Raw genomic sequence first — 27,652 nt, forward strand, 5'->3', positions numbered from 1 at the left:
ACATATGGCTGAAGCCATGAAAGAGACACACGGGGGTCAGGATGGGGGATATTATTACCATAGGGGCTAATTAAGGTATATTATTATTATTGCAGTGATGTATTTAATTTTTTGAGAATACTGTTTTAAATGGGGGGGCGGTCCTGTTACTTTGCAGAGCGAAACTATGTCACCTTTTTTTCTTCATGTGGTGTAATGTAGAAGTTGGGAAAAAATAAGTAATGTGTTCTGCAAGCGGCGCTCTAGATAACTGTGTTATTTCCTGCAGAGACGAGCCCTGGCTGGAAGACGTGATGGCGATCTGTGCTGGATGAATGAAAAGCAAGGATGAAGGACTTCACCTAGAGACATCACTGGTGAGTTAGTGTGTTACCTGTACACTTACACTATACATTGTATACTATATACAGAGGTCCTGTGTATAATGTCACCAGTGATCACTGTGTTACCTGTACATTACAACAGAGCTCCTGTGTATAATGTCATTGATCGCTGTATTACCTGTACACAGACACTGCATACTAAATACAGATCTCCTGTGTATAATGCCACTTATGGTGATAGTATTATGTTTTTTTATTAATGATCAGTATTGTAGTATTCATTCACCATGTGGTGGTAATATGTGGTCTGGGCATGGTGCGGTGGTATTTGTCCCTTGTATGTGCTATTATTTGGTCACTTTGTGGTGGTAATATGTGGTCTGGTCATGGTGCGGTGGTATTTATTCCTTGTATGTCATATTATTCGATCACTATGGTAGTAATATGTGGTCTGGTCATGGTGTGGCGGTATTTGTTCCTTGTATGTGGTATTATAGGTCACTATGTGGTGGTAATATGTGGTCTGGACATGGTGTAGCGGTATTTGTTCCTTGTATGTGATATTATTGGTCATTTTAAAAAGTGAAAAATAAATAAAAAATATACCTAAATTGTATTGCATATTTTAACAAATATTTAATAGGTTACAGTAGAGTAGAGCCCGGTCAAAAGTGTCTACCCTGTTATGGTGGCAGCTTAAAAAAATCTTTTGTCCAAAGCAAAAGCTGCCGGCTATATGTGTGATCTGGTGATAGGAACTGTTAATATGTGATAGGTGAGAAGTGGAGTTTTTCCCAGAGAGAGCGGTGGGACTGTGGACAGTTTGAGGGGTGGAGGCGGGCCTGGGCGGAGTCTCAAGGTGGCCCCGAAAGTTTTGCCAGTATGGGGTCTCGAAATTCCTAGTTGCAGTCCTGTACATTCCACTTTAATTTTTTGTGTGTGACTCCAAATCCAGGCCTCCATTGGTTAATAAATTTGATTTCCATTGATAATTTTTGTGTGATTTTGTTGTCAGCACATTCAACTTTGTGCAGAACAAAGTATTCAATAAGAATATTTCATTCATTCAGATCTAGGATGTGTTATTTGAGTATTCCCTTTTTTTGAGCAGTGTACATTAGGGTGACCGGATCTCATATGGGGGGGAAAAAATGTCAGAATCTTGTTCGTCTGGACCCCACAAAACGATTCCCCTTTCCAGATATTGAGAGAGCCAAAATTTGAGCTCGATCAAACGACGTTAACCCGTGCCGCTCGTCGCTCAAAGTTTGAAAAAATCCAAATTGAGGTATTTTAAGATTTAGGTATTTTGCATAGTCTGTTAGACTATAAAGAATGTGACAACAACATTGCAGAAATAGCCCTGACCAAATTTTCGAACCATTTGTGGTATTTGAATGCAGAGTTGGTGGGATTATCGTTTTTTGATCCTACCATTACAGACAATGAAAAGTTGTTAATGGCTAATAAATTGCTCAGTAGCACAGATGAACCATCAGAGCACGCTAACCTACATGAGTTGATAATTTTACATAGTTATCTAATCTATTCTAGAGCTTTTGTTAAAGTAGTTTTTGAAACGTCAGAATATAATGCTCGGCATTTGCTTACAACTTGCAGGACATATTGCTTTTGTTCTTCATCTTTTGTCAGAAGGTCGTTAAAGTCGGTTACTTCCTACCTCTTTTAATTTTTCTTTCCTAACTTTTGGATTTACAACCCTAGCGTGCTCTGATGGTTCATCTGTGCTACTGAGCAATTTATTAGCCATTAACAACTTTTCATTGTCTGTAATGGTGGGATCAAAAACCGATAATCCCACCAACTCTGCATTCACATACCACAAATGGTTCGAAAATTTGGTCAGGGCTATTTCTGCAATGTTGTTGTCACATTCTTTATAGTCTAACAGACTATGCAAAATACCTAAATCTTAAAATACCTCAATTTGGATTTTTTCAAACTTTGAGCGACGAGCGGCACGGGTTAACGTCGTTTGATCGAGCTCAAATTTTGGCTCTCTCAATATCTGGAAAGGGGAATCGTTTTGTGGGGTCCAGACGGACAAAATTCCGACATCGATTTTTTGCGGTCACCCTAGTGTACATTTATTTGCCTAAAGTACAAAGGAAATGTCATCTTTAATTTTATGCCTTTTAGAGATCATTTCATCTTCACCTTGCTTAACTGGTCATAATAACAGTAATTTTGATCAGGGTGCCCAAACTTTTACATGCCACTGTAGGTCACAGAACAGGAAACTGCAGAAGACAAGTACCGTAATGCTGAGAGCAGTGATACAACAGCAGGGAAGGCCTACAATACAGTCACATTCAGCTTCCCATGGCTCCTTATTTCGGTGTGAATATTGAAACTCCTCAGGCTATGTGCACACGTTCGAAATTACCGCGGAAATTTCCGCGGCAATTCCGCAACTCCCTGCTGCGGGAAATTCGTGGGAATTCCGCATGCGTATTCCCGGTAAACACTAGCGCTTTGCAAGCATAATTAGCTTGCAGAATGCTAGCGTTTTTCCAGCGACTTGTAGCATCGCTTGGAAAACTGATTGACAGGTTGGTCACACTTGTCAAACATAGTGTTTGACGAGTGTGACCAACTTTTTACTATTGATGCTGCCTATGCAGCATCAGTAGTAAAAGATACAATGTTAAAAATAATTTTTTTTTAAAAAAATCGTGATATTCTCACCTTTTAGCGGTCCCTGCAGCCTTCCCGTTCCTCGCGATGCTCCCGGCAACTCCCGTTCCCAGCTATGCCTTGCGACAATGACCCCAGATGACGTAGCATCACGCGAGACCGCTATGTCATCACAGGTCGTTGTCGCAAGGCATAGCTGGGAACGGGAGTTGCCGGGAGCATCGCGAGGATCGGAAAGGCTGCGGGGGCCGCTGGAAGGTGAGAATATCCCGATTTTTTATTTTAATTCTTTCTTTAACAGGGATATGGTACACAGGGCCTGGAGGAGAGTCTCCCCTCCTGCAGACCATGGGTACCAGCCGTACATGATCCACTAATTTTGCGCATTGTGGGCATAGCCACATGCGGAAAGTAAGCGGATCAATGCATTCCTATGTGTGCGGAATTCTGCACAAAGAATGAGCATGCTGCATATTTTTCCGTGATGCGATTCCGCCGTGGAAAAATACGCAGCATTAGCACAGCATTGTGGAATTCCATTGAATTCAATGGGTTGCGTTGTGTAAGCGTTTCGCGGCGAAAAAAACGCGGCAAAAACGCTTACAATGTGCACATAGCCTAATTGTTGGTGCTATTAAATTAGCTAATACTGCTATCATGCCTCATATGGAGAATCAATTCTACCTTGCAGGCAGTGTAAATGATAGGTCCTCACCATATCAGAGTGGTTGTGGTCTGCAAACACTGTAATATATGTGTAAGTTTATAAAAGTTTTTATAACTTGCTGTAACAAGAAATAGTCTTACCTCTCCTGCTCTGTGCTTATAAAAATCTTTGGCTTCAGACTCCGTCATAGTTCTCTCTTCATTGGCCAAGATTTCAAACCCGGCTTCTTGTATCTGAAAAGTGCAATATGGTAATTGTGTACCTCCAGGTAGCATTCACAGACTTTACGCAGATTATTGTTCCTCTATCGCCCCAGTATCAGTGAGCTGTGGGCAGTGAAGAATTATAGTTTTCTGTACAAATAGTGTCTGACAACAGAATATGACAAACATTCATATTGTATAATAGACCGACACATCAAAACATGATATAATGTCCTTACTTTCATGATGATTTCATCTGCCTTTCCATGAGCAACAGCATCAGGTTTAATGATGGCCACTGTGTAAGATTTTCCTGATGGAACTACAACAGGATGGAGACCATTAGGCAATTTACTCTTATGGCCCACACATCTTTAGAAAACTTTAAAACCATGATTTTTTGAGCTGCGCAAAAGATCATTTCAATTGATGAACGAGCGTTTTGCTTGTACATCGTGTGATCGGCAGCCTGTTTACACTGCAACATAACAGTGAAACAAACGTTTTTTAAGATCGCTCATTCATTACTATCTTGCAGTGTAAACAGTTTGCCGATCTAAGAGAATGAAGGGGGATCAGAGAGCCATCAAAACCAGGAGGAAGAGCTCTGACCACTTTTGTAACTTGCTGCGAAGCACTCTGATAGATAAAGGACTTACAGAAACTCTACAAGAGCAGGACATTTTTAATGAAGACTATTTAGATAGTTGCATAACTTTGCATTTTGGAAGCAGATAAACAAAAATAAATTAAGAGTGTAGATGTACATAGCTTTTAAGCTTTGTTTTAGTAATTCATTACACGACTCACAGTCTTACAGTGAAAACCATATTGCTATTAACACCAAAGCACTCTGGAAACAAGCATTGCACTAGTACACAAACTCACATACTCATACTAATGTACATTAGTCTTATGCCTAAAAGTGTCAAAATACTTATTTTCACTTACCCAGTTCATCATCTTCAGTCTGCGCTGGTATGGACAATTCCTCTTCCTCTTCCTCCATAAGTGCCTCATCTTTTATCTAGCAATTCATTAATGGTATAGTGAGTGAACAGTATTTTAGTCTTGATTTGTGTCATACATCATGCTGTGTACAATAGATATACTATACATATTGTGGGGCAGTGACCAGTGTTATATGTGAGGGTCATAGAATCATGGAATTGTAGAATGGTAGAGTTGGAAGGGACCTCCTGGGTCATCTGGTCCAACTTCCTGCTCAAAGCAGGATTCACTAAATCATCCCAGAGATATGACTGTCCAGCCTCTGAAGACTTCCATGGAAGGTGAACTCACCACCTCTGGTGGCAGCCTGTTCCATTCATTGATCACCCTAACTGTAAAAAAGTTTTTTCTAATATCTAATCTGTGTCTCCTCCCACTGTTTCATCCCATTGCTTCTAGTCTTTCCTTGTGCAAATGAGAATAAAAATAATCCTTCTATAATGTGACAGCCCTTGAGATATACCTGGCGGTCACTATGTGTCCCCCAAGATGCGCACAGTAGCATATTGAGGCCCCGAGAGTGCATTGTGGTCATAAGCATAGCTGTGATAGCAATGCAAAATAAACGTGTTGGTCTTGGGCAAGCTAATTTCCCAAGGCAGATTTAAGAAAACCTGCCATTGGCTTTTATTTTTCAAGCAGACTACAGGATGTAGTGGGGCGGTCCGCTTCCTCCCGGCCAGGTCTTCCAAGTGGCCTACGGCCTCAGGTTCCTTGAAAAAACCCTGTAGCAGTAAGCAGGGCTTCATGTGTCAGTTTTGATTTGCAAGCATGCAGAGCGGAAGGCTCTGCAAAACTCAGCCTGTGTGAAGCAACACAGAGTCAAGCGGAGCCAAAAGTCCTGGCACCCCGCAGCGTACACGGCGGTGCAGTCGACACACCAAACAGTCTCGGATATGGACTGTCTTGCTTCCAGGCTGCGATCTGAAGGATACTATTTGCTTTCTGTTTGTGAGTACGCTGACCATTAAAAGAGACTTTCTTTTGAACTTTCTGGGGTCACTGCCTGTCTGTCACACTGCACTAACCCCACTCCACTACATATGGTGGAGAATGCGGGCAGTGTGAACTGAGACATACTTCAAAGTGTGCTGCATGTCAGTAATCAAGCTTGCAACGCTACAGCTCAAGCCTGTTGAAAACATAGAGGAAATACTTAAGCAGTTGGCCCTCACGCAGCAGCAGAAGCTGCAGTTTCAGTGGCAACAACAACAGCAACGGCAGCAAGAGTAGCTGCAATTACAAGAGCAACAGCAGCAGGAGCATCTCCAACTGCAGCAGCAGAATCACCAGCAGCAACTGCTGTATCAGCAGCAGCAGAAAACGAATGAGCTGATCCTGCCACAGATTGCGGCTCTGTGAGAGACGACCACATCAGCAATCACGTTCCGTTCGGAGGCATGATATAAAATACGGTCAGCCTTGAGGAAGATGAGTCCCAAGGACGATATGGAGGCGTTCCTTACAGTGTTTGAGTACGAACAGGGAACTCTCTGGCACCGGCCAAGGATGCAGCCGGGGGTCAGGTTAAAATAAATGACGCTCTCACCAAACAGCAGCAACAGGAGGCTCGGGCTCTGGTGCAACAGACTGCAAATGTATTCTCAGAATACCGAAGTGGACCTTGGTGATCCCGCATGACATAGTCACCTAGTCCCATTGTACTGATTCCAAAGCCAGATGGGTCATTACGCTTTTGTAACGACTTCAGAAAATTAAATCAGGTATCAAACTTTGACCTCTATCCCATGCCATAGGTGGATGAGGGAGACCCAGTACTTCACCATGCTCGATCTTACCAAAGGTTACTGGCAGGTCCCATTAACAGAATCGGCGAAAGAAAAGACCGCTTTTTAACACCAGAGGGTCTCTATCACTATGTTGTCTTGCCTTTTGGATTACATGGGGCACCAGCCACATTTCAATGGCTGATGGACATAGTGTTAGAGACCATCGGAAATACTTGTCGGCATGTTTAGATGACAGTCATCTTTAGTGCAGATTAGAATAGCCACCTGTCCCAGGTACAAGTGGGTCGCCCTCCCAGGGCAGTGGGGTACTCGGTACAGGGCCTGACGAGCTTCAATGGGAGATGTCACGGCAGCTGGGACCAGGCCCGTGGCCCTGGGCGCCCATTGTAAAAGGGGGAATGTTCAGTGTGCTTATGATGATTAGAATGAATGAGTCGTGATGCCACCTGTGGTATTCGGCAATGAAGATGTTAAGCCGACGCGGCAGACAGATCCTCTGGGACAGATGGTGTGGTGCAGCAATGATGGTGTAGCCCTCCACAGGCAGGGCTGTAGTCCCAGGGCAGTGTAGGTGAAGTGACATTTAGATGGTGTAGTGTCGGGCGCAGGGGATGTAGCAGTACCGGACAGGTTGACGCAGGAATAAGTGGAGGACACCAGGGCATGTAGTTCCTAAGCTTTACTCACAGTCTGTTGTGGCACAAGAGCCCGCATCCGTGCCGTGTCCTCCGGGTCAGGAGCTCAGCCAACTTCCAGGCAAGATGAAGTACTCTTTTCCAACACTCCGCCAACTTATGTGCCTTTTCTGAACGTCTCCCTCTTAGCGCCTTTAGTGAAGTACTCACAGTACTGAATTACACTGGCGTTCCTCCTGTCAGATGTTCCTATGAACTCTACTTGCACGGCAGACAGCTGTAGCCTGCTTCGGGGACTCCTTACTACCTTGTCCCAGCTCTCTTTCGTTGCTGTTGTGCCCCCAAGTCTGGTGTGGGAATAAAGTGGTGACAACTTCTATTCCTCCGGTGTCTGCTGCAGGACCATTAGTATCCATACAACCTCGGAGACCGGACCCCGGCCTTGCGCTTAGAACTTGGGAAGGGTTCTCATCTAACCCTAATCCTTAGTTCTCTTCTTCTCCTCACGTTCCGTACTAATCCTTTTCTTCTTATGGAGAGTCAGGCTTTCTATCAATGTTCCTCTCCTGTGCCAGCGGACCCAGGTCACTGAGGTTGGCTGCAGCACTTCCTTCATCCATCCCTCTCAGGGGATCTTCACTCCTCCTCTGACTCTGTCAGACTGACTGAATCCTAAACTCTTCCCGCTCTTTTGATGCAAAACTAAACTCCACCCGCCTCCCAGCACGCTTCGTGTTCCAAGCAGGGAGCCACCAAAGGGTGCTTTGCTACACTACTATGTTGTGTGGGATGCAGGTGCTGGAATGTGGTCAGGTGTCTCCACCTTACCTTGAATGGTGGGGTACCACACCTCAGGAGGAGGTGCAGTACCTCTGTGGCGACTGAACCCTCAGGGGCGCCACATACCCCCCGTTAAACACAGCACGTCCGCGGGCTGTAAAAGAAGCAAAGATGGACAAATACAGGAACATACAAAATTTTATAATGCTAAATAAACAGTTCTTATCTAAACTTCCCAATGTGGGAGGCACTGAGTCTTGAACGTTACAAACATTTTAACTATCTATATCTTACTACAGTTCCTAACTCAAAGTGCTATTTCAAGTAATAACATTAACATATTTCTTCATCATCTCCTCTTTCACATTTTCTACTTTCTTTTATTAACCTTAAGTGACAACCGTTGATGCCTGGTTCGTCACCTGTATTTTTCAAATCTTTATCTTTATTCAAATCCTTCATCTCTTTATTAAAACATTCCTAATAGTCATTGCTATTAACTAGATTCTATATAAAAGCTGTTCTCTAACTATTAATACTTTCATAAGGCACATTATAAAATACTTCACATCAAAACTTCAATAATTCTTGTAAGTGCTGGACACCGCTCCCAGCCGGGATCTCTGGCAGTGTCCTTTTGGTGGGAGCCATGCTCCAAGTGAGGTAGTCCTTATTCCAAAAAGGGCTATGTAAAACCAAGAGAGGGCACCTAAAGAGGTGCAACTATATACATTAAAGTTCTGGATCATTCAGTGTCCATGATCTCCACAGTTCAGTAAGAAAAACGCTGCCAAATACCCTCCTGGGTAACAGAGCTAGTTAGTTATCTTTAGTGTTAGTGGTCCCATCCTGGGGTACTGGAAGCTGATGACGTGGACTGCTTTCAGGGAAGAACTTGTGAGCATCCTCTTCCTGCTGACTGGCCACAAATTGCAGATACTCCTTTTCTCCTGGACTGATATTGGCATCTGCCTGTATAGGTAGCACATCAACTGCTGCTGGTGATATCTCTGCTGCCTGTACTTCTGCAGAAATTGCAGCTGGTACCAATGGATGTGTTTCAGGCGGTACTGCAGTTAGCGGCACTACTATCTGTTGCTGCCAGTATAGCGCCATTTGGGTGCTGTTGCTTGATGCCTGAGCAATCATTGGACTGTTTCTGTCCACAGGCGCCATCCCTAACACCAGGATCATGGTCGGGGCAGTGACCGTACCTGGTGCTTCTCGATGAAGCTCCGGTTCCTGCGCGGGTACAGGGTGGCGAACGATGGCAGCCATAACCCCTGAGGCTGCCTGGTAGACGGATGGCAGCGGGGCCTGTACTGGGGCAGGGTTGACGTCCGCCAAGACCTCCGGGGTGGACATGCGCGGCCGCGCCAGGTCTGGGTAGGGCCTCATCCCCTGCTCCACCGCTTGCTCTGGAACTCGCATGTATCTCCTTCTGGCAGGTCGCATCCAGTGGCAGCACTGGTTTGGAGGTGGAGGTGGGCGCTGTAGATGGTGTTGCAGCGGTCGTATACCCCGCAGGGGCTGCCTGGGAGCAAATGGCTTTTCTCCATCGCGTTCTCCTGGCCTCCGTCCGTCTTCCATGATTGCGCTCTCTCTCCCTTCTTCTTCCTGTCTGGACTCTTTTCCCGCCACCGGCTCTCGCTCCTTCTTCTGAGGGCGGCGTCTTCTTCCTACTCCTCCATACCAGACCAGTATACGAATCCGTCGGGGGGTGGGCCATGTTGCAGTTGCATAGAAGTTCAGGCAGGGGAGGCCCAGGACAGTTCGCGGTCTTTTCTTAGGACCACCCATATTGTCACGCCCTTCTTCTCCACGCCGGCGGCCATTTCTAGAGTCCATTTTACAGTCTATTAAATTGGTTATTCTGCACATTCTCAGCAACGTTTAAGTCCAATAAATCTTAGGCACACAGAACCCGGTGGCACCGGGCTTCGTCATCCTGCTCGACGACAAGTTGGGTCGCCCTCCCAGGGCCGTGGGGTACTCGGTACCGGGTCCAACGAGCTTCAATGGGAGATGTCTCAGCAGCTGGGACCCGGCCCGTAGCCCTGGGCACCCATTGTAAAAGGGGGAATGTTCAGTGTACTTATGATGATTACAATGAATGAGTCGTGACGCCACCTGTGGTATTCGGCAATGAAGATGTTAAGCCGACTGTCATGCTCGCCATGTCTGTCATGTCCGCCATGTATGTTTTGCCTCAAGAACCCCTGGAGCGGTGTGCACGTACATCTCATGTCTGCTATCCTGCATGTTCCCTAGAGCAGTGTGCACACTCACCTCATGTCTGTTGAGCTGCAGGATGCCTGCGTTTCTGCTCTGCTTTCTGTGATCATCTTGTCATGTCTAGAATCCCTGATCATGTGTCCTTCCTATGTTCTAGCATAGGCTGGTTCTGCAATCGTTTCTGCATGTCTGAAACCCTGATCATGTCACCTTTCCTAGGATCCTGCACTGTCTGGTTCTGCAATCGTTTCTGCATGTCTGAAACCCTGACCATGTGACCTTTCCTAGGATCCTGCACTGTCCGGTTCTGCAATCATCCCTGCATATCTGGAATCCTGATCATGTGACTGCGCTCTGTGATCCTATAGGATCTGAACTGGAAGCTCTTCCCTGGTCCTGACCCGGAAGTGGTGGTGCTATGCCCTATATCAGACCGCCCCTTCCTATGCTCAAGGCCTGAGTATTGTGTTGCTTCTCTGCATGGCTTCAAGGTCTGTGGGGTTGTTCCCTCTATTCTGTGCCCTTGCACTCTGCTCTGTCGTGCGTCTCTGCACACGCTCCGTGCTCGTTTTCCGTCTCTTGTCTTGTGCTTTGTCTCGTGTTGTCCTCTGTGCTCTGTTTGTCCTCGCTATGTCTTCTTGTTATCTCCATTCTGTGCTCTGTCCCTGATGTGTCTGTCTACAGGTCTCCGCTCTGTACCCTGTCTAGTCCCAAGGTTCTCCCTTGGCCCAGCTCTGGGCTTCGGCCTACGCTCCGCTGCTAGACTCTGTCCCTGTCCCTGACGTGTCTGTCTACACGTACAGGCCTCCGTTCTGTGCTCTGTCCCTGACGTGTCTGTCTACACGTGCAGGCCTCCGTTCTGTGCTCTGTCCCTGGCGTGTCTCTACACGTGCAGGTCTCGTCTTGTACCTTGCCCCTGGCATGCTCTCTGCATGCGCAGGACTCTGCCTCGTATCCTATGCCTTGTCTCTGATTCTTCGTGCGCTCTTGCACTTTTTGTACTAGGCTTTGCCGTGCTGTCTCGCACACGTCTCTGTCCTGTACCTTTGCCTAGCCCTGCCTTGTGGCTCTGTGCCTCTGTGCACGTGCCTGGTCGCCTGTGCCTGCCTGTTGTGCCTCAGCCGTGCCGCCTCTAGCCGTGCTCGCCTGTGTGCTTCAGCCGTGCCCGCTGTCCAGTGCTATAGTGGGTTCCAGCTGCGTGGCCGCAGCGGTGCCACCTCTAGTTGTGCCCGCCTGCTTATTCCATCATCGGTACCACCTGCCAGTGCCCCCAGCTGTGGTTTCCGTGCTCCCTTGTACGCACGCTGGTTCTCGCACTGTGCCTTTTCGTGCTACTCTTGCACAAAGCCTTTTGCCTCTTTTGCTCTGCTCTGAACCCTAGTTCGCCTGCCGGATTCCATAACCTGCCGACCGCTGCCAGAGGTCCGGACCTAGATGACTGCGGCCTGATGTCCGGAGCTGATGTCCGTATCCTGATTCCTGGACCCTGTCGGTCGATGCCAGCACCCTGGATTCCGATGCCATTGAACCCGTCCCTGGCGTGCCCTCGCACGCACAGGCCACCGTCCTTGTGCTCCTCCCTGGCGTGCCATCGCACGCGCAGGCCTCCGTCCTTGTACCCGTCCCTGGCATGCCGCTCGGCATGCGCAGGTCTCCGTTCTGTGAATCTGATCCTGGTGTGTCTCCTTGCACGCACCCTGTTTTGTTTCCTAGTTTGTCTGCCGGATTCCTGAAGCCAGCTGACTACTGCCGGAGGTCTGGAGCCAGATGTCTACACTCTGATGTCTGGACCCTGTCAGCCCTTGCCAGTCTTCCGGAGTCCGATTCCTCGCACCCTGCCTTGGACTTTGGCGTGCCCTGGCACACACCTTGTTATATGGATTCTGTGTGTTCACGTTTTGCACTTGTTTTACCTTGAAGAGTTCCTTATGCCTAGGACCTCGGCGTGCCCTTGCACGCATCTTGCTTTGTGTTCTTTGTGTGTTCACCTTTGCACCTGTTGTACCCTGAAGTGTTCCTGAATGAAGTTTACTTGAACTATTGCCTTGTCTCGTCTTGCTTCCTGAGCCGGCCGTCTGGTCCAGCAGCCGTGGTGGCTCATCCCCTTAGTCTTGCCCCTGACACTCCCTGTATAGGGGGTGGTTCCTCACTAGGTGGGTGGGTGCCACGGCACAGAGGGTCCACTCATTCAAAGAAAAACGACTCAGCGTAAGCTGACGCTCGCCACACCGACGCTGCAGACAGATCCTCTGGGACAGATGGTGTGGTGCAGCAATGAAGGTGTAGCCCTCCACAGGCAGGGCTGTAGTCCCAGGGCAGTGTAGGTGAAATGACACTTAGATGGTGTAGTGTCGGGCGCAGGGGATGTAGCAGTGCTGGGCAGGTTGACGCAGGAGTAAGTGGAGGATACCAGGGCATGTAGTTCCAAAACTTTACTCACAGTCTGTTGTGGCACAACAGCATCCGTGCCATGTCCTCCGGGTCAGGAGCTCAGCCAACTTCCAGGCAAGATGAAGTACTCCTTTCCAACACTCCGCCAACTTATGTGCCTTTTCTGAACGTCTCCCTCTTAGCACCTTTAGTGAAGTACTCACAGTACTGAGTTACACTGGAGTTCCTCCTGTCAGATGTTCCTATGAACTCTACTTGTACGGCAGACAATAATACTTGGGAGAAAGAACATAAGAGCACGCAATAAATTCCATATAGAAAAAATATAAATTTTATTATTATTAAACAGTTTACAAAAAATGGATAGAAAAAGATGTGCTCATAAACAATCTGGACAATAAATCCCATGTACCGACCAAATCCCCTCAAGATGGAAAACCAGGTGAGAATATACTGAAGGCCTCAGATCAAATCCAAGAACTAGGTATCGCCCCAGCAGATGTGAAATCCATAATCATGGTAGCGGTGACTGGTATTACCAGTATCAATACACGCTAACAGCGGAGATCAAAGTGCTGGTGGAAATAATAGATGACCATCAGAAAAAAGCCGCCCCAGCTGATGTAAAATAAGTAATCATAGAGGCAGAGACTAGTAATACAAGTGCCAAAAATACACTGCCAGTAGTAATCACAAGCGCTGGTAGTAGTACAAAATCGAATGAATGACAACTCACCAGGGAGGGGAGAGGGGGGGTCCAGTAGTGGGGCCTCCGACGCGCGTTTCGCGACGTCCCCCGCCGCTTTATCAAGGAGGAGAGACAGCTGTAGTCTGCTTCGGGGACTCCTTACTACCTAGTCCCGGCTCTCTTTCGTTGCTGTTGTGCCCCCAAGTCTGGTGTGGGAATAAAGTGGTGACAACTTCTATTCCTCCGATGTCTGCTACAGGACCATTAGTATCCATACAACCTCGGGGACCGGAGCCCGGCCTTGCGCTTAAAACTTGGGAAGGGTTCTTTTCTAACCCTAATCCTTAGTTCTCTTCTTCTCCTCACGTTCCGTACTAATCCTTTCCTTCTTATGGAGACTCAGGCTTTCTATCAATGTTCCTCTCCTGTGCCAGTGGACCCAGGTCACTGAGGTCGGCTGCAGCACTTCCTTCATCCATCCCTCTCAGGGGATCTTCACTCCTCCTCTGACTCTGTCAGACTGACTGAATCCTAAACTCTTCCCGCTCTTTTGATGCAAAACTAAACTCCATCCGCCTCCCAGCACGCTTCGTGTTCCAAGCAGGGAGCCACCAAAGGGTGCTTTGCTACACTACTATGTTGTGTGGGATGCAGGTGTTGGAGTGTGGTCAGGTGTCTCCACCTTACTTGAATGGTGGGGTACCACACCTCAGGTGGAGGTGCAGTACCTCTGTGGCGACTGAACCCTCAGGGGCGCCACACAAGCAGTGCTGGAGTCTCTCAGAATTGTGGAGTTAACAGCGAACCCAAAGAAATGCGCGATAGGACTCACAGAAACCCGGTACTTAGGTTACGTGATCGGCCGTGGGGTTACCAAACCCCAAGTAAACAAGATTGAGGCCATTCAAAGCTGGCCCAAGCCATTAAGTACAAACAGGTGAGGGCGTTCCTCAGCATCATTGGGTACTACCATCCGTATATACCCAATTTTGCTGGAAGATCGGCAGCCTAATTGACCTGTTAAAAGGTAAGAATTCGGTGATGGTACGGTGGAATCCTCAGACGGAGGAAGCATTCCAGTCCCTGAAGTCAGCGTTGTGTGGACAGCTGGTCCTCATCAGCCCCAACTTCAAGGAAACCTTCATCATACAAACGGATGCCTGTTTAGAACTTTCCTGGGCCACTGCCTGTCTGTCACAATGCACCAACCCCGCTGCACTACAATATATGCTCTATTTCTATATCTGTTGAACCTTTAAGGCCCCCATAAACATTAGACCAACGTTGGCTGAACGGATTTGTCCAACAGTCTAATGTGTAAGGCAGCCCTTGACAGATGAGTGTTGAGAGAGATAAGGATCTGGCATATCTAATTTTGTGCTGCCAATCCTTTTGTTCTCTAAGCGATAAGCCGCCGTCAGTGATTGTGTGGTGCCCCTGAGGCTCAGTCGCCACAGAGGTACTGCACCTCCTCCTGAGGTGTGGTGCTTCATCATCCAGGTAAGTTGGAGGCTCCTGACCACGCTCCAACATCTGCATCCCACACAACACAGTAGTTCAGCAAAGCCACATTGCGGCTCCCTGCTTGGAGTGTAGCAGAGCACCTTTGGTGGCTCCCAGCTTGGAACACGAAACGTGCTGGGAGGCGGGTGGAGTTAGAATACATAAAAGAGCGGGAAGGGTCAGTCAGTCAGTGAGCAGAGGGAGTCGGAGAGTCACTCAGAGAGGAGTAAGGAAAGAAGATCCCTGGGAGAGGGAAGGAGAAAGGAGGTGCTGCAGCAGACCTCAGTGACCTGGGTCTGCTGGCACGGGAAAGGAAAGAAAGAGAAAGACATTGAACTGAAACCTGATCTTCCATGAGGAGAGATTAGTACGGAACGAAGGAGTAAAAGGGAACAGAGGATGTGGGTTAGAGGAAGAACCCTGCCTAGAAGTTCTAAGTGCAAGGCCGGGGCCCGGTCCCTGAGGTTGTATGGATGCTAATGGTCCTGCAGCAGACACCGGTGGAGTAGTGGGCTGTAAATGCACTACTCCCATCTAAGACTTGGGGGCACAACAGCAACTTGGATAGTGAGCCGGGACTCAGGAGTAAGGAGTCCCCGAAGCAGGCTACAGCTGTCTGCCGTACAAGTAGAATTCTTGGGAACATCTGTCAGGAGGCACTCCAGTGTAACTCAGTACTGGGAGTACTTGACACTTAAAGGCGCTATAAGAGGAGACGTTCAGAAAGGTACATGTTGGCGGAGCGTTGGAAGGGAGCATTCCATCTGACCTGGAGGTTGATTGAGCCTCTGACCCGGAGGACACAGTACGGAGGCAGGCACCTGTGTGTACTACAGACTGTGAGTAAAGCTTTGGAACTACAAGCCCTGGTGTCCTCCATTGATTCTTGCGCCAACACACCCAGCACTGCTACATCTGGGTACCCGCTACTACACCGCTTGTGCCTCTCCTCTACCCCTACATCTACACTGCCCTGAGGCTACAGCTTTACCTGTGGGGAGCTTCACCATCTTGGCTGCAACACACCACCAGCCCCAGAGGATCTGCACGCAGCGTCGGCTTAACATCTCACTTGCCGAACACCACAGGTGGCGTCACAAACTATTCCATTAACTACATTCCACCATTCAATCTTCCCCTATTAATTGGGCGCCCAGGGCCATGGACCGGGTCACCGCTGCTGTGACACATCCCGCTGACACCGGCCCGGTACCGAGTACCCCACAGTCCTGGGAGGGCGACCCAATTGTTGGCAGCTTCTCTCTTAAGGTAGTGTCACACTTAGCGATGCACCAGCGATCCCGACCAGCAATATGACGCGGTCAGGATCGCTGGTGCATCGCTAAGTGGTCGCTATTGAGCTGCCACACAGGCAGATCTCACCAGCAACATACCAGGGGTTGGGGGTCGTTACTTACCTGTCAGACACGGCGATCCTGACGTCCTCCCGCCCGCATCCACGCGTCGCTCGTCAGCGCCACAGGAAGCCCAGCAGGAAGCTGACGACGAGAAACGGCCCAGGACGTTCTCGCGCGATCAGCGATAACCAGCGGGGAGCCGGTCGGAGGTAAGTATCAGACATAGCGATATTGCTAGCAATATCGCTATAACGTCATAAAAACCAGTGACATTATAGCGATATCGCTAGCGATATCGCTTAGTGTGACAGGCCCTTTAGAGAACACAAGAGTGTTCAGCAGATCAAGCGCTCCTGTGTATGGGAGAGTCAGGTGAGTCAGCTGCCAGCAGAACAATCAGATGAACCATCTTTTGGCAGACAGATATCTAAAGTGTATGGGGAGGGGGCTTTAGTTTTCCAAATTGATCTGCAATGATCTATAGCACATTCACAGGGATTAAAAATGCTGCCGTAGGGATCGGCTAATTAAATCAACAGCAGATGTATTGCTGTCCATGTTATGGAAGAATAGCTAAAGACTGTCACTACAGTAACCACTCGAACAGACAAACCTCTTTTATGGCTCATTGAGGGGGTTCTTTGTAGAGGATAACTCTTTATGATCTCCACATTCGCTAACAGGGCACATGGACATGAGTTCTCTTTTTAAGATTACCTTATATGGACCAAAGAACATGTTTGTTCAACAGCCAGCAATTTAAATCCTCTCTATCATTGGCAGTTTTTGTATTTCTGATGATGCTAACCAGGGTGATTGTGTCACGATCCATTTCTTGGATCTGTGTCAGAACTGGATTTCCTCACATTTAAACCTTTTTTCCTTTTCGGCCATCAGGGGTTAATATGAGTTTTTGCCCCCGGTGGCCACTGGTAGTACTACAACTGTAGTTGGTCTGCTGATGGGTTTTCCCACGGTGGCTGCTGGTGTTACTGCATGGTTACTGCATTTTGATTAATTATCCATGCAGGTGGTGACTACTCCCCCTCCTTCCTATAAAAGGTCATCAGGTGCTGTAGATCACTGTTGGTTATACACTTGCTCTTGGGAGACCAACCAAGCTGGAGTTCAGGAGTTTACAGAGTTCTGTGGCGCTTCAGTTGTTTGCTGTTGTCAAGTGGCTATCACTGCTGTCCAGGAGCATTTCAGCAGAGCAAGCTAAGCTTTGTTTTGTTTTACCATGTCTGTTGTATCTTTCCTTTGGGTTTTGTGCTGTACACTTTTCCCCTCTCTCACCTCCTGGGGAGGGAGTTGGGGCCTTTTAGCTTAGGGCTAAGCAGGAGACAGAGACAGGTCAGGGACTTGGGCCTCACTACCTTTAAGTGTACCCCCAAGTTAAGGAAAGACAGGGCACCCCCTTAGCCTGAGAGGCAGTTCAGAAGCCCTGGTTCCACATCATCTGTTTCCTCCTTACTGCCCTGTGACAGATTGCTGTAGAATCTGTCCATCTGCTTTCAGCTGACGGATTCTTGCCAGAGACTGAATTCATGAAGCTGTATCCTCGCCTTCTAGGGCTAAGAAGTACGTTATATAGAAGTCAGGGAAAAGGGGATACTGCATCTTCTAGAGCAGGGTTTCACACGCTCCAGTACACAGGGCCCCAAACATATAATGTTTTCTTAGTATTGCACATGCATGAGAGAACCTGTGGCAATTTCTGATGACTTGATAATAATTCCATCACCTGTACAATACTAAGGAAATCCTGAAAACATGACGTGTTGGGGGCCCTGAGGACTGAAGTCTGGAAAACACTGTTAAAAAGCCACGAAGGGTGCAGAAAGGGGTATGTCTGAATTGGCCAGTGAGCCCTTATCACACCTCTATCACTGCATTAGAAAGAGACTGCACTCTTAGTAAGCATGGGAAAAAATGTAAATTTACGTAAGTACAGTATGTATGGGAAGGAAGTCTGCATTTCTGACTATCCTAATTCAAGAATTAAAATGAAATATCCACTTTTAGACCATTTCAAAATGTGAAATTTTACTCTGGTGATGAGGGCTCAAAAGTCCCCATCACAAAAGGTTTAGGCTAGGGCTATACAGTGACTTTGGCAGCGATAGCCGTTGTGAGACTGAAATTCGATGGGTGCCGCTGCTATATCACAGTGCTACACAAATGAACAGGGTCACACTGCGACATATACACTACTGTAGCCACAATAAGCAAGCTGCAAAACATCCTACTCAATAGGGGCTTTTGCTACTCGATTGTCATGGTAGCATAGGTGTCACAATGAGACCACATTCACTTGTATAGCGCTTTGATGCATCAGCGGCACAGAGCAAAGTTCAGTCATATACTTTAATATGTATATAAAGCAAAAATCTGCAATTTATTTTGCCACTGACTGCGAAGGGGGGCATAAAATGTGTTTTGTTTTTTTGCTAGTCCTGTATGTGGAATAATAGCATATTTCACAAGGCTTTAGGTATGGAAATCAAGCGAAATTCTCACCATATCTGGAAAATGTGACTGCGCCCCTGCCCCAATAATAAGCACACATAAAGAAAAGTATTTCTTACCACATTACGATCCAGACCGTGATTTAAAACTTTCTTCTCTGCTTCCAGCTGTTCTATGATAGTTTTTTGCAGCAATGGAGCATTGGCCCCTCTGACTACTGCAACCAGATCCCCTCCCTTCCAAGACACAATGCAAATTAAAGACAATAATAAAAATGAATTAAGAGGAAAAGAGACAAGTGTTAATCATAATATGCACAAGCACTTAGTTATGGTTAGATTTCACTAAGAGAAATTAGCATTCCATGATTTGTCGATTTAATTGTTAAAGGGGTTCTCCCACAAAGAAAGTTCATTTTAATCAATATTGTAATCAATAAATGTTTGAATAATAATAATTTCCACAATTGGATATGTTTTAAAAAATGTTCTTGCGCTGAGACAATGTTAAAAATGTGCCCCTGCTGTGTACTGTGTAATTACTGTGTCTGACTGTACAGGAACATGGTCTGATCATACCACAGCTCCTGGGCAGGGGAGGAAGGAAAAAAGAGTATACAGACAGGACAGCAGGGGATCACAGCTGATTCTTTTTGTGAGGCAAAACATTTCCCTGCCTGTTTTTAAGCAACGTTTTACTTCAAAGAAAGAATCAGCTGTGATCCCGTGCTGTAATGTCTGTATGCTTACTTTCATTCCTCCCCTGCCCAGGAGCTTTGGTATGATCAGACCATGCTCCTGCAGGTCAGACACAGCTATAAGGCTATGTGCACACGCTGCGGATTGGTCTGCGGATTTGTATCTGAGGAACCGCAGGTAAAACCGCAGATAAAATGACCTGCGGATTGGCCTGCGGTTTTCCCCTGCGGTTTATCACCTCTACAATGGAGGAGATGGTAAACCGCAGCAGAATCCGCAGAAAAGAAGTGACATGTCATTTCTTTCTGCGGATTCAAAACCGCAGCTTTTCCGCAGTTAAAAATCCGCAGCATGTGCACAGCAGATTGTAAATCACATAGATGTACATGCTACTGTACACTGTCTGCAGAACTGCTGCAGATCCGCAGCGGCCAAAACCGCAGCGGATCCGCAGCAAAAACCACAGCGTGTGCACATAGCCGTACACAGCAGGGGCACATTTATAAGATTACTAGCTGAAGAGCCCGGCGCTGCCCGGGCATAGTAACTAACTGTGGTTAGTTATAACAAATTGTAATTATCCTCCATCCCATAGTCCCGTGTCCATATACCCATTATACATATCCTCCATCCCATAGTCGAGTGCCCATGTACCCATCACACATCCTCCATCCCATAGTCCTATGCCCATATACCCATCATACATATTCGCCATCCCATAGTCGAGTGCCCATATACCCATCACACATCCTTCATCTCATAGTCCCATGCCCATATACCCATCATATATATCCTCCATCCCATAGTCCCGTGCCTATATACCCATCATACATATCCGCCATCCCATAGTCCCGTGCCCATATACCCGTCATACATATCCTCCATCCCATAGTCCCGTGCCCATATACCCATCATATATATCCTCCATCCCATAGTCCCGTGCCCATATACCCATCATACATATCCGCCATCCCATAGTCCCGTGCTCATATACCCGTCATACATATCCTCCATCCCATAGTCCAGTGCCCATAAAGCCATCACACATCCTCCATCCCATAGTCAACCATTATGACATCATAATGAGTGGCGGGACTTGCAACCTATGATGACATCAGCGTCGCCATGGCAACCATTATGACATCATAATGAGGGGCGGGGCTTGATACACACTTTTTCCCCATTATGTAGATAGGGGCAAAATTGTTTGGTGAATTGGAACGTGCGGGTTTAAAATTTCGCCTCACAACATAGCTTAGGACACTCTCGGGGTCCAGACGTGTGACTGTGCCAAATTTTGTGGCTGTAGCTGCGACTGTGCGGATGCCTATCCTGGACATACACACACACACATACATACATACACACCCACATTGAGCTTTATATATTAGTTCTCAGCACAGAAACATTTTTTTTAAACACTTCCAATTGTGCATATTATTATTCCATAATCTATTGAAAGCAAGGATGATTAAAATTAACTTTGCTTGTGGGGAAAACCCCTTTAAAGAAGTATGCATCAGGTTACATTTTAGAGCAGATCTGTCACCTGAATTTGAAGCCATAAATACAACTACTATACAAATGAGCCCATGGTCATCATAAGGCCGGTGTCACACACAACGTATAAAAAAATCGGTCCGTTTTACATGGACGAGAATCGCAGAAATGTTCCCTGAACAGTGATCCTTATGTCATCCGTGTGCAATGTGAGGATGCGATTTTCTCGCATCTAAGCATCTGTATGACATCTGTATGACATCCGTATGGCATCTGTAAGGCGGGATTTTCTCGCCGGCTTGCAAAATGGACATATAATTGGTACATGGCCTCAAATATTCGTTGGACATATAATGGGTACATGGCCTCAAATATTCGTCAAAAGATATATATAGTATACATATATATGTCAGTGAGACACATATATATACTATATATATATATATATATATGTCTTTATATTTCATACAGAGCTAGATAGCAGATTAGTCGATAATTCAATTGTCGGCTTCTGTAAAATCATTACAGAACCCGACAGGATATGAGACATGGTTTACATACAGTATAATGTTATTAGTGTGTGTGTAAAATTTTGGAGTTGTAGGTGTTAAATTAAAGAATTAATTCACGGAAAAAACTGGCGTGGCCTCCCGCGCAATTTTCTCCGCCAGAGAGGGAAAGCCAGTGACTGAGGGCAGATATTAATAGCCTAGAGAGGGACCATGGTTATTGCCCCCCCGGCTAAAAACATCTGCCCCCAGCCACCCCAAAAAAAGGTGCATCTGTAAGATGCGTCTATTTCAGCACTTAGCCTCTCTCTTCCCATTGCCCTGTAGCGGGTGGCGTATGGGGTAATAAGGAGTTAACTTCACCTTGCTATTGTAAGGTGACATTAAGCCTGGTTAAAAATGGAGAGGTGTCAATAAGACAACAATCCATTATTAATTTTATAGTATGAAAGGGTTCATAAAACACACACACAATAAGAATAAAGTCTTTTAATGATAAAATAAACACACATTTTTGCCATCTTTATTAAACTCCCAATCCAATCGAAGCCCTTATTCTCCTGTAAAAAATAAAAAAGCAACAATATCCCATACCTATTCGCCGTACAGTCATGTCCCACGCTGCAATCCATCTCAAGGGGTTAAATAGTTTACAACCGGGAGCGGTGCTAATGAGACCGGCTGTAAACCACGGAGGAATGAATGAAAAGCTGCCTACGCAGCCTCCCCGCCTGACCGAACATGAACTCAGTAGCGTGGGAAAGTTTCTGAACATTTTCCCACGCTGTCAAGTTCACTGCTGGTCAGGCGGGGTGTCTGCGCAGCCTAAGTGACGACCGCTGATGTCAGTGCGGCTGCGCAGACTCCTCGCCTGACCTGAGGAGAACTCGACAGCGTGGGAAAATGTTCAGAGAATTTCCCACGCTACTGGGTCCATGTCCGGTCAGACTGGGAGGCTAAGCAGGCAGCTTTTCATTCATTAGACAGTGGTTTACAGCCAGGGCGGTCACATTAGCACCGCTCCTGTAAACTACTTAACCCCTTGAGATGGATTGCAGCGTGGGACTTGACTGTGCGGCGGATGGGTATGGGATATTGTTGCTTTTTAATTTTTTTTACAGGAGAACAAGGGCTTCGATTGGATTGGGAGTTTAATAAAGATGGGAAACCTGTGTGTTTAATTATTTCATTAAAATACTTTATTCTTAATGTGTTTGTTTTTTAACCCTTTCATACTATTGGATTAATAATGGATATGTGTCGTATTGACACCTTTCCATTATTAACCAGGCTTAATGTCACCTTACAATAGCAAGGTGGCATTAACCCCTTTTTACCCCATATGCCACCAGCTACAGGGCGATGGGAAGAGGGAGGCTAAGTGCCAAAATAGGCACATCTTACACATGCGCCTTTTTTTCGGTGGCTGAGGGCAGATGATTTTAGTGGGGGGGCAATAACCACACTGACGCCAGTTTTTTCTGTGATTTAATTCTTTAATTTAACATCTACAGCTCCAATTTTTTACACACATACACTACATACACTACTATATGTAAACCATGTCTCATATCCTGTAGGGTTCTGTAATGATTTTACAGAAGCCGACAATTGAATTATCACCTATTCTGCTATCTATATCTCTATGAAATATAAATATATATATATATGTGTGTGTGTGTGTGTCAAGGACATATATACTGTATATATACTGTATATACCTATACTATTTGTATACGTGTATTCTATCTAATCTATTGTAAGCTGTCAGTGTGATTTTACAGTATAGCGCACTGAATTGCCGGCTTTTTTAAAGGACAACGGTGCGTATTTCTCGCAAGTCACACGCATGGTCCATGTGTAATCCGTTTTTTTCTCGCACCCATAGACTTGCATTGGCGAGTCTCGGCCATAATACGGTGCAAATCGCAGCATGCTGCTTTTTCTCTCGCCCGTATAATACGGGCGAGAAAAAACGAAATATGGGAGCTGCCCCATAGATTAACATTGGTCCGAGTGCTATGCAAATTTTTATCACCTAGCACTCGATCGTATTCTACGGTAGTGTGACTCCGGCCTAACGCTCTCTTCCTGCTCTGACGAAGTGTCACCAATACAGCCAATTAGAGGGTTTTTTCTTTTATTTTAGGATCACCATAGGCTTCTTTATAATATAAAAGTGAACAGCCCTTTAAAATGTCAGAAAAATATGACTCAATATTATCAGTCTACTATATACATGATAGAGTGCTATGCACATCAACATACACATTGTGTCCATTATTAGTTAGTGAGATGGAGAGGGGGAGGGGGGCAGGAGCTGGCATTAAGATTAAAGGGGGTTGTCCAGTACCTAAAATGCCTTGTATAAATATTTGTTTTCAAATACCCTACTCTTCTCCCTTTATGTGCCTTTTTTACATTACTTCCAGAAATGTTTTGTTTGAGGGGAGTCTAAAACGAGACGGTGTCTCTGCGACTTCTATCATCCTGCCTTGAACAGGAAGTCATCATGGGTGGTGCTGTGGTCACTTACCACAACTACTTTTACCGCCATTCCCTGATGACATCTGGATTCAATCGCGGGGATAGAGGCTATGTGAGAGGTGAGAGCAGCGCCTGCACCTTTCTTCTGTCACCGCAAGCATGCAACTTATTTCTCTGAAACAGGACATCATCAGGGGCTGGTAATAGAAGCAGGGTGAGTCACTCTTGATTTGTTTTAGGTTGGTGACAGAAGTTGTGATGCGGTGCTGGTCTCACTCTGCTTCTATAACCACCCTGTAATAAATTAAATTGGTTGTCATCAGGGGGATGCAATGAAAGAAACTGTGGTAAGTGACCGCAGTGCCAACCCTTGATGATGTCCTGTTCCTGGTAGGGTGACAGAAGAGAGAAGTGACTGCAGGGCCATACTTCTGTGACATCCCGTCAAACGAAACAACACAGGAAGTAAAGAAAAAAATGACATTGTCATGATCCAGATCGGGTTTTGAGTCCTGTTTTTCCATGTTCCCGGTCTTGTCATTTCACTAGTTAACTTTTCTCAGCCTCAGTCTGGTTTCAGGTTTGCTATTTAGCTCCGCTGCATCCTGCAGGCGGTGTCAGCTATAGTTCTGCCTTCGGCGTGTGTATCTGACTCTGGTATATCCTGATTTGTCCTGATCTGATCCCTGACTTGCCCTGTGTCTGTTTATTCCCTCTGTCTGTCCTGACTCAGTGTTTCCCTGTAAGTTTTTTGACTCCCTGGTTTTGACTTGGCTTGCATTCGGACCTGCTTCTGTCTTTTGTTTTCGTCTTATCCGCTTCCAACCGTTGCTGATCCCCTGGCTTGTTTCTGACCACGTGTACTGCTGTGACCTCTGGTACTTCTGCTCCTGACTGTTTCTGACTCGGCTCGTCTGACCACTCTTTCGTCACCTGGTGGCGCTTGTGCTGCTGCTCAGTGTTGCTACGCTGTGTGTGCAACCTCTCTTTCCTCACCAGCACCCCCTGGTAGAGGTTGCGCTATACTGCACTGCAGTCAGTAGCATGACAGACAGTTATAGGGAGTAGATGTATAGGGAGGATGGTTGGGAAATTTTACAATAAAGCAAATTACAAAAGTGGTTAGAGGTTAAAAATCTATATTTATAAAGCGCATTATAGATATCAAACAACCCACTCAAGCAAAGTTCCCAGACTGTTTTCACGCTTCTGTTAACGCTAGTTTTGTAGGCTGACCAGAAAAAAAAGATGGAGTGCAAATCTAGAAATTAAGTACAGAGATTTATGTGACTAGTAGAGTGGGCCAATTGATTGGAATGGCAGAACTACACAAATAACTTACAGCAAAGAAAAGAAAGGTAGGTTCACATTTCCCTCTGTATTTCTCAAGGGCATCAATGCTGTCAGCTTCAGCCTAATCAACAGAATACAATAATAATTACAAAAAGCTAAATTCTAACACAAAGATGTCAGCAAATTATTGGACACAGCACATAACTCTGTAAGTAGTAAATCACATATACACATATACAACAGAGTTTGGAAATCAAGGATACATCTAGCTGGGTTATTTGGTCTGCTACAATGTACAATCACTACTGCAGTTGCACGAAATCTCTAGCACAAATCATATTATGCACATTTTCTAATTAAAGGGAACCTGTCCTTAGGATCAACCCTTCATATGTAGGTCATAGGAAACTGAATAAAAGGATACCACGATATCTGTAATCTTAAGTCTTATTCCAGAGAAATTAAATTTTTTAATATGTAAATAGGCTGTTAAGATCTATGGGTCGGACATAGATCTCCCTAAGAATCTGCCTCCACAGCTTATAAATTAAAGGGGAAGTTACCAGTGTGAGACATGTAATGAGCACAGAGCAGTAGAACTTAACTTTGTCTCATAGCAAAAAACATTAGCGGCTGCAGCTCTCATATCTTGCTGTATTGAAACACTGGCTGCCTGTGAGCAGAAAGCAGAAGCTGAGAGGAACCTGCAGATGTGTCAGGTATAATCACACACAGCTCTGCAGTGAGATCAGAAGAGCAGAGAGCGGCCATCACACACTCTGGTAATGCCCACTTTTATTTAGAACTAGCTGAAGAGCCCGGCGCTGCCCGGGCATAGTAACTAACTGTGGTTAGTTATAACAAATTATAATTATCCTCCATCCCATAGTCCCGTGCCCATATACCCATCACACATCCTCCATCCCATAGTCCCGTGCCCAAATACCCATCACACATCCTCCATCCCATAGTCCCATGCCCATATACCCATCACACATCCTCCATCCCATAGTCCCATGCCCATATACCCATCACACATCCTCCATCCCATAGTCCCATGCCCATATACCCATCACACATCCTCCATCCCATAGTCCCGTTCCCATATACCCATCATACATATCCTCCATCCCATAGTCCCATGCCCATATACCCATCACACATCCTCTATCCCATAGTCCCATGCCCATACACCCATCATACATATCCTCCATCCCATAGTTCCGTGCCCATATACCCATCATACATATCATCCATCCCATATTCGAGTGCCCATATACCCATCATACATATCCTCCATCCCATAGTCGAGTGCCCATATACCCATCACACATCCTCCATCCCATAGTCCCATGCGTCCCATGCCCATATGCCCATCACACATCCTTCATCCCATAGTCCCATGCCCATATACCCATCATACATATTCGCCATCCCATAGTCGAGTGCCCATATACCCATCACACATCCTTCATCTCATAGTCCCATGCTCATATACCCATCATACATATCCTCCATCCCATAGTCCCGTGCCCATATACCCATCATACTATCCGCCATCCCATAGTCCCGTGCCCATATACCTGTCATACATATCCTCCATCCTATAGTCCAGTGCCCATATACCCATCACACATCCTCCATCCCATAGTCCCGTGCCCATATACATATCCGCCATCCCATAGTCCCGTGCCCATATACCCGTCATACATATCCTCCATCCCATAGTCCAGTGCCCATATACCCATCACACATCCTCCATCCCATAGTCCCGTTCCCATATACCCATCATACATATCCTCCATCCCATAGTCCGGTGCCCATATACTCATCACACATCCTCCATTCCATAGTCAACCATTATGACATCATAATGAGCGGCGGCAGGGCTTGCAACCTTTGATGACATCATCGTCGCCATGGCAACCATTGTGACATCATAATGAGGGGCGGGGCTTGATGCACACACACTGCTTCCCCAGTATGCAAATAGGGGCATTATGACATCACAATGAGGGGCGGGGCTTGACGCGCACACACTTTTTCCCCCAGTATGTAGATAGGGGCAAAATTGTTTGGTGAATTGGAACGCGCAGGTTAAAATTTCGCCTCACAACATAGCTTAGGACGCTCTCGGGGTCCAGACGTGTGACTGTGCCAAATTTTGTGGCTGTAGCTGCGACGGTGCGGATGCCTATCCCGGACATACACACACACACACACACACACACACACACACACACACACACACACACACACACACACACACACATACATACATACACACATACATACACACTTTGAGCTTTATATATTAGATAATCTCTGGAGGCAGATTCTCAGTGAGATCTATGTCCGGCCCTTAGATATTACCAGCTCATTTACACATCAGAAAAACATGGATTTCTCTGGAATAAGACATCAGATCTCAAATGTCAAGATATAATTTCATTCACCTTCCTATGACCTACATGCCCATATAGATGTCTTAGG

General features: G+C 46.2%; 1 protein-coding gene across 6 annotated transcripts in view; it reads right to left on the reverse strand.

Annotated features, from left to right (window-relative positions):
- The window catches only part of LOC141054264 (thioredoxin domain-containing protein 6-like), a 198,963-nt gene that overhangs the window by 76,903 nt on the left and 94,408 nt on the right, over positions 1 to 27,652 (reverse strand). For all 6 annotated transcript variants that reach the window (XM_073551531.1, XM_073551535.1, XM_073551532.1 and 3 more), the window contains 5 exons: positions 25,209 to 25,280; positions 18,792 to 18,908; positions 4,803 to 4,878; positions 4,091 to 4,173; positions 3,789 to 3,881 (listed from right to left, as the gene is read on the reverse strand). In XM_073551531.1, the coding sequence (XP_073407632.1) occupies positions 3,789 to 3,881; positions 4,091 to 4,173; positions 4,803 to 4,878; positions 18,792 to 18,908; positions 25,209 to 25,280 (441 nt within the window). The remainder of the gene's footprint in view (positions 1 to 3,788; positions 3,882 to 4,090; positions 4,174 to 4,802; positions 4,879 to 18,791; positions 18,909 to 25,208; positions 25,281 to 27,652) is intronic.

The sequence above is a fragment of the Dendrobates tinctorius genome, unplaced genomic scaffold (assembly GCF_039654945.1).
Source record: "Dendrobates tinctorius isolate UK_male_01 unplaced genomic scaffold, ASM3965494v1 ptg000177l, whole genome shotgun sequence".
NCBI classification, from domain to species: Eukaryota; Metazoa; Chordata; class Amphibia; order Anura; family Dendrobatidae; genus Dendrobates; species Dendrobates tinctorius.